We start from the raw sequence: 11,533 nt of genomic DNA, 5'->3' as shown, positions 1-11,533 counted from the left end.
GTAGATTTCAATATCATATGAAGTACCAGAAAATGAGTGAAAAATGACAGTGGTGAAATGTGTTTAGAATCATTAAATTACACACTTAAAAATAAATAAATCAATGGATTTATTTAGTATATAAATCAAACTCCAATAAAACTTCTGAAAAGGCTTAACCAAATGTGATGCTTCTCATGTGAGTTGTTATTTGTCATAGCACCTGTGATTTAGCTGTTAATAGTAGTGGGTTTTATTACTTATGAATCAGACACCAATACATCCATGAAGGGGTTACACTCCATTCCCTCAGGAGAAAGAAATCAATTAAAAGTCATTGGATTTCTTGATGAGAATTTTTCTGGTCAAAGCTGAGTTGGCAGGAAGTTGGACAGACTGGGGTGTCTCCCAGAAAGTGTAACACAAATTAGAATGTAGGTGTTGTGAGGCTATAAGGCATATTCACTACTTGTCACCTATTATTGAGTATTCTTGCTGTTGGAGGTACTTACCCTTCACTTCTGCCATGGAGGGAAGTGGGTCTACACCCAGGCAGAATGAGGAGATTGTGATGAGTAATGTTTGTGTGGGTTATGGAGCAGGATAAACCTTAATGTGCTGGGATTTTATTTATCTCCAACTTGACAATCTAGCGTCACCTTAGGAGAGAGAACAATTGAAGAATTGTCTCTATTCACTTGGTTTTTGGGTAAGTCTATGGGACATTTTCTTCATTGATGGTCGATGTGTGAGGGTAGGCAACTGTGGGTAAGCTCATCAGTAGTCATTTATAAAAGGAAAGCTTTTACTCTGTATTTAAAATAAAATATTCGATCAAGCCACATGATTTTTGGTGGTTTGAATAAGAATATACCCTATAGATTCATATATATGGATATTTACTCACCAGGGATTGGCAGTGTGTTTAAGGATTAGAAGGAATGAGAGAAGATGTGGCTTCATTGGAGGAAGTGGTTGTGTCAATAAGTGTGGTCTTTGAGTTTTCAAGAAACCAATGTAATGGCAGAATATCTGTTTCTGTCTAAGGATCAATAGTTCTCTATTGCTCCAGTGCTGCGGTCACTGACTTGATGTTTGACTAAACTTCTGTAAGTGTAATCAAGCCCCCAGTTAATGCTTTGTTTCATAATAGTTGTTTTATCCATGATGTCTCTTCACAGCAATAGAACAATGACTAAGATAGGGTCAAGCAATAAGCACTCTTTCCTGGTAATGCTTCAAGTTCCTGTTTTGCCTTCCTTGGTAATAGTCTGTAACATGTAAGCTAATAACCCTTATATTCCCAAGTTATGTTTGATGTTAGTATTCTTCAGTGTGAGAAAGAAGCAAACTAGAACAATTGCATGTCATTATATACATGAGAATATCTTACCTTTAAATTAAAATAAAATATCTACACATTATTTATCCTTATAGGATAAGTGACAGTGGTAGTATTAGATATTTTGTTCCTCTAAGAAATTGTCTTACTTAAGGTTTCTATTGTTGTAAGAACATACCATGTCCAAAGAGCTAATTCCATAGCAAAAGTTTTATTCAGCTTATATTCCACATTGCTGTTCATCATCAAAGTAGTTTGGAAAGAAACTGAAACAACACAGGTTCCTGGAGCCAGAAGCTCATGCATAGGCCATGGAGTGGTGATGCTTATTGACATGCTCCTTAAGTCTTGCTTCCATAAGGAGCACAAGACTACCACCACAAGAGTGTCCCCACCCACAATGAACTGGGTCCTCTCCCACCAATTAAGAAAATTCCTAAAAGCTTGATCTTAATGAGGCATTTTCTCAACTGAGGCTCCTCCTCTTGCAAGACTCTAGATCTTTTCAAGTTGCTATGAAACCAGTATGGCACTCTGAATGTAGTTGGCCTATGAGGAGGTGTGGCCTTGTAGGAGTGGGTGTGGCCTTTTTGGAGGAAGCATATCACTGTGAGGCTTTAAAGCTCTGCTCAGTGTGGAAGACAACATCCCTGCATGCAGAAGACTCTAAGCTTCCTCTCCACCACTACATATGCCCAGACACTTGCATGTTCACTTCCTTGATGATAGTGGACTGAACCTCTGAAACTGCAATGAAATGTTGAAAAGCCCTAATGAAATGTCTCTAATGAGTTGTCTTAGTCATAGTGGTTTTTCACAGCATTGAAACCCTAATTAAGACATCCAGCTAGCATAGAAACTCTCCCAGATATCAAAATTAATCAACAATAGAGAGTATTTTCAAGTCATTTGGCATTCAAACTTATTCTAGAGAAAAAACACAAATGATTGAGTCCATGACAAGCCTGACTAAAAACAAAAACAAAAAACAAAACAAAAACAAACAAACAAAAAACAAACAAACAAACAAAACAAAAACAAACAAAAAAACCTACAACAACAATAAAACCAACCAACCAAACAAACAAAAGAAACACTCAGAGTGCATATGGGACCCATTAAGACCCCCATGAAGCACAGGGGCTACTCAGGAGTAGTGACCAACATATTGGGCAACCTCATAGAGTTTGAAACCCATGAGAACTGGCATAGAAAAGAGATCAGCACATATGCATTGAGTACACCTTCACTGTTTTATGAGAAGGAGGTCACACATAAATTTGAGAAAGGAATTTATAGGGAATAGACAGGCTGAAATGGTACATAGGTATGTTGGGAGTCAGATATTTGGAGGAGAGCCAGGGGAACAGGCCAGTGGTGAGCTTTTTGATGGTCATCTGGGGCACTCAACAGAGACCTCCAAAAGATCACAGGATTCATCCCAGGCAAAGATTGCACAGGGAAAGAACTCAGGATCCACGCCCCACCATATATTATCTCACAGTTTATTCATTTTCTCTTTTAAATTACTCTTTGATCTGATCAGCTGGCTATTTGTTAAGAAACCAAAGAACCTAATGTGGATATGCCCAATTTTAACTATTTGCACAAAATTTCTATTCTTCCTGGGTCTCCTGCTTCACATTTTGAGAACTTCATCTTAGAATTCATTTGTCCCTCAGTGTCCTCTAGTCCTTTGTGTGTCCTTTATTGTTTTTAAAGGTCACCATCAATTTAATCTTTCTTAACTTCTACCTGGTCTCTTTTCTGCATGTTAATATTGGATTTCTTAAAAAGATATCTTAATGGGAATAGAGAGATGACCATGTTGTCAAGAGCACTACTGTACCGCAAAAAAAACTGGATTTGTTTTCTTGAATTCATATCCAATGGTTAACAATCAGCTTTAATGCCAGCTCCATGGGATCTGACAACTCATGTCTCTGTGGTCACCTATACTCTCAAGCTCATGCCCTACTCCCACCCATATAAATAAAGATAATAAATCTTAAAATGAGAGACAAGTTTCATTTGGTTTCATTATTCAAATGAAACCTTATTTTGTCTGATTTCTGAATCTCTTTGGATCAGTTTTCTGGGTTGCACTTTGTGTAACAAGGCCACATTCCTTTTATCTATCACTCTTTCCCCAACTTGTTGTTTCTCCCTCAGACTTCATACCAGAGATTCTATCTATGTCCTGTCTTTCTCCGCTTCTTCCTAAAAATCCATTTTTTGCTGCCATCCCTGCTCCTCTAAGTCATATCTCCAATTCCTTGCTCACTATGCAGACCACAGAATCTAAGTCCTGTCCATTTTAGCCTGTGTGATATTAGATGTATGCACTGTTCACAGCCTGCATTGCAACTTTCATCTTCCTTTGATGTTCTTTCTACCATAGTCCATCTCTTCCAACAAAGTGTTCACTAAAAGCATGTCATGTCACACGTATTAATTTTTAGAACAAAACAAATTTTATTGACAAAGATACTGAGGTTGTCAAAGACCCATAGGTACCCAACACAGGAAAACAAACATTTTTTTTTCAATCCTATAAGTTTACATTTCTGTACTTTGTGATTTTTTTCAATTTAAGTGATATTTGACACCAGAGTATAGACATAGATATGGAGGTCACCGAGAAATTTGATAAAGTACACAGTAGGATTGGCTAGAACTTTGTAAACAACCTTTCCGAACTTTTTGGATCCATCATCTCTGGTGTACTGCACCCAGGAACCTATTAAGAAGTCATTGTCATCACCTGATCTCACCCCAGCCAGAGGGGTCTCTGGAATGATGTGGAGGTTACCTTCCTTGTAGTCATCCAGGAGCTGATAGACGTAGAGGACCGGATCCTTCTTGTAGGAAATGTAAAAATAGTCCTGTAAGAATGGCACCTGGGCTAGCACCATCCCACTCCAGTTGTCCTCAGAGCCATCTTTCCCCTCAAATTTGTGTTGTACCTCTCTGCCAACCAGTGCGCCTGCGAGGTGGACCTCCCTCACCTGAGGAAAATCTACTTTGTGAGGCAAGACCTTAAGATTTAAAATCCTCTCATCGCTGTGGAGCTCCTGTCCGTAGACACTGTCAATTCCGTCATACTTCACCAAATAAAGAGAAGGGTTTGTTGGCAGTTGACCTAGAATGATGGCCTTCCAATGGGTGACAGGCTCATTACCTTCCTTCCACCCGTGAGAAATTCTGCAGCCAACAATATTCCCCAGGGCCTGGGAAGAATGCTTCCTCCTACTCTTCTTCTTGAGTGATGTCATGCTCAGACTCTTCAGATGTATTGTCTTCTACCTGGCTGTAGACCTGTTGTGGTAGATCACACTGTCTTGTGGCTTCCATTCCCTTCAAATATCATACTTGCTCATTGCCTGGGACTGAAGATCTTGCCCGTTTAAACCAGACACAATGCTGTTGCCTCTGTCATATATATGAATTCCTGATGGGCAATGGTTATGGGTTGAGAGTGAATGCTGGACCAAGACTCTTCTCTAAGAGAACTTCTGAGCAGGTGAAGAAGATTATGCTAAACAGATTTGAGCTCCTAAAATTAATTTTATAAAAATAAGAAGTTAATAAGTCAGCCATGGTGGTACACACATTTAATCCCAGAACTCAGAAGGCAAGGACAGGCAGATTTCTAAATTAGAGACCAGCCTGGTCTACAAAGTGAGTTCCAGGGCAGTCAGTGCTATAGAGAGGAACCCTGTCTCAACAACAACAACAACAACAACATCAAGTAAAAGAAAACAAACGAAAATCAAACGAAAAACAAACAAAAGAGAAATTCAAACAAAAAATAACAAAACAAACAATCAAATGGAGAAGTTAATAGGAAGTGGTAGTGACCCATAACTTTAATCATAGTACTCAAGAGGCAGAGTGAGGCAGACCTTAGTGAGAGAAAGACTAGTCTGGTCTACACAGTGAGTTTCCTGACAGCCAAATCTAAACATACAGAAACTCAAATAAAATTAACCAAGCAAGCAAACAAACAAACAAAGAAACAAAGAAACAAGGGAAACAAGGAAATAAAAATAGTGTAATTAACAAGTAATTCTCTAGAGCTCAGAATAACATACTCAGATCAACATTTATTTCTTCAGACCTGAGTAAATTTGTCTCTGATGAGGATCCTCTCCTTGAATTTCTATGTCAATTTAGGTGGTGCTATGACAATTACCCCCAATGATCAAGAAGAAGAGAAAAAAAAAAAAAAAAAGGCCAGAGTGGTCACCATGATTCTCTTGTACGCGTAAGCTCTGAGCTAAGTTCTTGCATTCACAAATATCTTCCCAGGGACACAGCACACCACTGTCCTTCTTTATTGTTTCTCCTGACCCAGCTTCAGAATTATTCGATGAAGCCATTGCATCACTGAACTCAAGAACAACTCAAAAAGTCGAGGCAATATCAGCCTTTTAGAACTAATAACTTCTAACATGCACATGGACAAACAGGAGCTTTGGCATTTTAGTGGAATTGTGATCTAGATATGGTTAGCAAGGATAATAAATTCAGGAGATAAACTAACCTAGACCATTCATCTACCTTGCTAATAAACATGGGGAAAGTAGAATGTACAGTAACTCACTGTAGGAGAGAAAATTTTTAGCTTTCTGTAGCTATGAGGGTCCCAATTACTTCATAAATGTACTTACCCATAGAAAAATATCCTAGTCGTCAAGATCTCCTGATACAGACCAGGCACCAAAAGCCTGTGGGAAAAAATGACCTGGCTTTGACACACCACTGTGAAGATAGTGAACTCACCTTGAATGGATTCTAGCGCCTCCAAGTGGAATAGATGCGCAACCTCCAGCCAGTGCTCTGTGACATCACCCTAGTTCAGCTTACATCATAGAACCCCTCTCAGGCTGGTTCCTTCCCTAGTTACACTCAGAAACATTCAGCATCTCGAATTTACCTTTTCATATGGCCTCCTAGAAATAATAAATGAAATCCCAACTGAAAGGCCTGATGATCTGAGTAATATTCTGCCAAAGAATTACACCCTTGCATGGTTTTTATTGTTTGGTTGTTGAATTTTTATTTATTTGTTTGGTTTGTGTTTTGTTTTGTTTCATTTTTGTTTTTATTTTTGTTCTGAGAAAGTCTTCGGTTTCTGCCTTGACAACATCCATGGTGGTTATTTTTCATGTTCCAACCTTTCCCTTGGTTATCTTTAAGCTGTGCTTCTTATCATAAATATTGCCAGATTCTTTGAGGCAGCACACTGGATAGCACACCAATTTTCACTTTATGAAAACCCACAGTTAGAGGAGGACTATTTTTATGCAAACAAACCTGGAATTTGACAGGGTTAAATGACATGTATTGAAACCAATGGCAATCATGAATTATGGATTCTTTGGAAAGTAAGAGGACAACATAGATCTTGGGCATGCTTACAAAGTTGTGATAAAATTAAAAAAAAAAAAAAACCTGATATCTCCCAGTCATATTTTAAAGGTTTTTAAAATTTACCAGCACTTCTGATTATAAGTAATTTCATAGATTAAATGCAGTAAAACAGGATGAAATAGATGAGGTAATTTTACTTTTGAAATATGTGTAGACAGAATACTGGACACAGGTATGTATAAAATTTACTTACAAATTAGAGGACACTTTAATTGTTCATGGCACATAGATCTTCAGTTCTTCAAAAAAAATCCTTTTCAGTACCTTCCACGGTCCCCACCGTACCCTGTACATCATCTTCATAGGATATGACACTATCCATAGAGAGCTAGATCCTTCAACAACAGTCATCAAAAAAAAAAATCATTCCTTAAGGTGTGGCCACAGGCCAATGTGATGGAGGATCTTTATCTGAGATTCTATCTTCCCAGGTTGATTTAAGTTCACAAAAAAAAAAAAAATCTAAGAAGGACCACTACATATCCATATCATCAATATTGATTGCCTCACTGTATGAAACATACATGCTATGGAGTGATTTAAGATGTCAACTACTGGATGAATGCCTTAAAAATGAGAGACAGAAGGAGAGAGAGAGAGAGAGAGAGAGAGAGAGAGAGAGAGAGAGAGAGAGAGAGCGAGAGAGAGAGAGAAATATATTTCTCATCTATGTGTATTAGTGCAGCGCTTTGTTTTCAAAAAAATGGATGGAATGATTAAATACTATATATTAGGTTAGACAAGTAAAACTCAAAATGACTATTGTAAAAATATAAATTTAATAAGGGACATTAAAAAATAGGAGGTATTTTGGAAGAGTAAGCGCAGCAGGAGGGGGGAGATCTGATAGCAATGGAGGATAGTGGGGAGGATGAAGATGGTAAAAGGACACTGTAAACCTGTGCAAAGGGTCACAGAAAAGGCCTGCGACTTGTACACTTAAAAAAAACACTGGTATAAAGTAACAGAGTCCAAATAATATTTTGATTAATTTGGGGATTATAGCTTCAAGACACTAAAAAATATATTTGTATTTTTCAACTCACTTGTGGTTCTTGCTATGTTGAACATGATATGGGTGACAGGATATGGTAAGGTGCTTCAAAGTTTGTGTATCATTTATCATCAAATGCACATGTCACTCAGTGAGCTGCAAGGCTATCACAGGGAAGGAGGTATCTAAAGATCTTAAGTGTACATGACGTAGGGAGAATAATGCCCCCACACTACTATAGATGTTGAAATAATCATATGTTTTTCCCAAAAATAATTTTCTGAAGATTAATCCCCAGGTGTGAATTTTAAATAACTGCCCTAAAGTCTGGATTTAAGATTCCTTGAGAATCTTCCAAAACAAAAGGAAATGAAGAATCTTGGTGCTGTAATTGGAGAAACAAGAGAAAAGCAAACAAGAATTCATCACATAAAAACAGACAGAAGAAGTAGGAATAAAGACATATTTAGGCAAGATGAATAGTGAAGTAGAGATTAGAGCAAGCAGAAAGGACTGAGGAGATAGCTCACTGCTTAGGCCCACTGATTGCTTTTGCACAGGACCAGGGTTCAATTTCTAACACCCACATGGTTGTTCACAACCACCTGCAATTCTAGTTCTAGACGATCTGATGACCTCTTTGGACAACACACACACACACAGACACACACACACGCACACACACATATACTCACCCACAGAGAAAAAAAATATTTTAGAAAACAATTATACAAACAAAAAGGAGTCAAGTATAGTTTTATTCCCCTTTAATACCAGCACTCAGAAGCAGGCTAAACTTTGTAAGTTGAATGACTGCCTAGCTAATAGGTGTGTTTTCAGAATTTTATTTTTCTCTTCTTTTTCTTTTTTTTCTTTTTTCTTTTTTTTTTTTTTTTTTTTGTATTTTAGGACTATTTCAGTATTTGTTTAAAGATTCTAGATTTTTTTTTCTTTTGATTTACTTTTTCTAAGGTTTTAGGCTTTTTTCGGGCTTTTTAGTATTTTACAGTTTTCAGGTTTTTTTTTTTTTAGAGGGGGGGTGTGCGGGAGGGTAAAGCCCTTTGTGTTATTTAGAGTTTTAGGGTTTTAATGGTTTTTAATTTGGTAGGTTTTTTGTCCTTATAAGTTTTTTGTTTGTTTGTTTGTTTGTTTGTTTTGGGTAGGGTTGAGGTTTATTTTTATTTTATTTATTTATTTATTTATTTATTTATTTATTTATTTATTTATTTATTTAAGGTATTTCAGGGTTTTAGGGCTTTTTAGTGTTTATAAATAATTTTAGGATAATTGTAGTTTTTTGTGTGATTTTGTTCTTCTTGTTGTGTTTTGTTTTGTTTTTGTTTCTTTTTATACTTTTAGTGTTTTATAGGGTTTTAGGATTTTGTAAGGGTTTTTTGTTTTCTTGTGTGTGTGTTTGCTTTTTTTTATAGGCTTAGGATTATTTTTTTATCTTAGGATTTTAGTTAATGTTTCAGGGTTTTGTAGGTATTTTGGGGGAGGGTAGGATTGATTTTATAGTCTCAGGATTTTACTTAGGGTTTCAGGGTATTGTAGGTTTTTTTTTGTTGTTGTTTGTTTGTTTGTATGTTTGTTTTTTTGTTTTGCTTTTTTAAGCGGGTTTTCAAGGATTTTATTTTGAGTTTCAGAGTTTTGATGTGTTTTTAGAACTTTTTAAAGGAACTTTTTTTAGGGTTTTACAGTTCTTGTGGGTCTTTTTACTGTTGTTGAGTGAGTTGCCAGGTCACTGCATTGCAATGTAAGCCTGGTCCCAGCAACTTTTCTCATAACACTTGTACAGTACTGCTTTTCAACTTGGCTTTGTTACAAGGTTTAATGAGTGTCTTGGTCTGAATAAGACAACCTCACTTAGGCTTATATGCTTGACTGCTTGATTCCCTGGTTAATGGAAGTGTTTGGGAAGGATTAGGAGGTGTGGCCTTGTTGGAGCAGGTGTGATCACTCCTAGTAAGGAGTGATCTTTAAGGTTTCAAAGTCCATACCAGGACTTTGAAACTATGTCTCTGTCTCTGTCTCTGTCTCTGTCTCTGTTTCTCTCTGTCTCTCTCTCTCTCTGTCTCTGTCTCTCTCTCTGTCTCTCTCTCTCTCTCTCTGTATCTCTCTCTCTCTCTCTCTCTCTCTCTCTCTCTCTCTCTCGCTCTCTCTCTCTCTCTGTCTGTCTCTCTCTCTCTCTCTGTCTCTCTCTGTCTCTCCCCCTCACTCTCTCTCCTGGCTGCTTTCAGATCAGGATTCGAAGCTCTCAGCTACCTCTCCGCCACCATGCCTGTCTGCTTCCCACCATGATGATAATGGACTAACCCTTTCAAACTGTGTGCAAGCCCCCAAATAAATGTTTTCTTTTATAAGAAAAAAAAAAGAATTTTAGGGTATTTCTTTATTTTTTAGTTTTGTTTTGTTTTTTAATTTAATTAAGGAATTTTTAAAAATTGTTTTAAGCATTTTTTTAATAAGGTTTGGAAAATGATTTTCTTTTCCAGTGTTTTTGGCGATTTTTTAAGGCAGAAGAATTTGTAGTTGTTGGGGTGGTGGTTTTGTATCTTTTCATTTTCTTTTTTTTTTTTTAATTGCTTTTTATTGTCTCATTAGGGATCTAGACTTGTAGAGTTTTTGGATTTTTTTTTTTAGGGTTTTATAATTTTTTTAGGGTCTTTTTAGAGTTCTTGTGTTTTCTTATTTATAGAATTTTAGGGTTTTAAAAATGTTAATTAAGAATTTAAAAAATAGCTTTTTTGGGTCATTTAGTGTTTGTTTAATAATTTTAGGGTTTTTTAGGGTTTTAGGTTTTGCTTTATTGTTTTAGGGGTTTTTTTTACGGTTTTTAAATGATTTTAGGGTTGTTCTCAGTGTATTTGGCAAGATTTTTTTTTTAAAGGCTTAGTGTGGCTATTGTTCTTTCCTTGTTTGTTTGTTTGTGGTAATTATTTTATGTTTTTTTGGGTCTTTGTAGAGATCTAGAATTTTTTTGTTGATTTTGTTTGTTTGTTTGTTTTTCTTTAGGGTTTTAGGTTCTTTTAGTTTTATTTTTTCAAAAATTTTATGTTTTTGTTTGTTTGTTTGTTTGTTTGTTTGTTTTAGGGTTTTTATTGTTTATTTAAAGCTTCAAGTTTATTTACTTTTCTCTTCTTTTTTCTTTTTTCTTTTTTAGAGTTTTTAGGGTCTTTAAGGTTATGTCTCTAAGAACATAGAAACTGAACCTATTGCTTTTAGATTATTTATAAAATGTATTCCATTCTGAAAACAAGAAACACTATAAAGTCATTTTTGTTCATTTGCGTGTATGTCCCCAGGAGCTATAGATTATGTGTGCCTAATGCAGAGCTCTAAATATGTCTTGATCATACAGATTTAATTGTCACATCATGAAAGTTCAAGAACTATACTATAAAGCTATATCTATGTATCCTAGTTTATTCATCTTTCAAACAAATATAGTAGATATGTCACAGAGGGCAGAATTTATTGATCATGATTTCGAAAAAGGACCTCAAAAGTCATTAAATCAAGTATCTTATACTAGCCAAACTCTACCCATCTATCCAGTTCACTCCTGTAAGAATAATTGCACCTGGGTTTTGGTTCATTCTTATTAAATTCTCCAGTTAAAAAGGGTCTTTATTAGCCCCCTTCCAGCTTAGTGAAAAACTCCATTCACTCTCCTTCTGAAAGCAAAAGCATTTTTCTTTCACAGACTATGTTAATTTTACAACATTTGCCCCTGGATGGTTTCCATTTCCACAGTTGTGTTTGCCATGACTCAATATTTC

At 36.3% G+C, this 11,533-nt stretch overlaps 1 protein-coding gene across 1 annotated transcript; it reads right to left on the bottom strand.

The window, feature by feature from the left end:
- Positions 1-3,912: 3,912 nt before the first annotated feature.
- Gm21065 (predicted gene, 21065) lies at positions 3,913-4,596 on the bottom strand. The gene has a single exon (XM_017318830.2). It carries the CDS (start codon positions 4,594-4,596, stop codon positions 3,913-3,915), a length of 684 nt encoding a protein of 227 aa, XP_017174319.1.
- Between the last annotated feature and the right edge of the window lie 6,937 nt (positions 4,597-11,533).

This window comes from Mus musculus, chromosome Y, assembly GCF_000001635.26.
Source record: "Mus musculus strain C57BL/6J chromosome Y, GRCm38.p6 C57BL/6J".
Classification (NCBI taxonomy): domain Eukaryota; kingdom Metazoa; phylum Chordata; class Mammalia; order Rodentia; family Muridae; genus Mus; species Mus musculus.
Note: the sequence above shows the minus strand (reverse complement) of the source record. Positions and strands in the feature narration are given on the sequence as shown.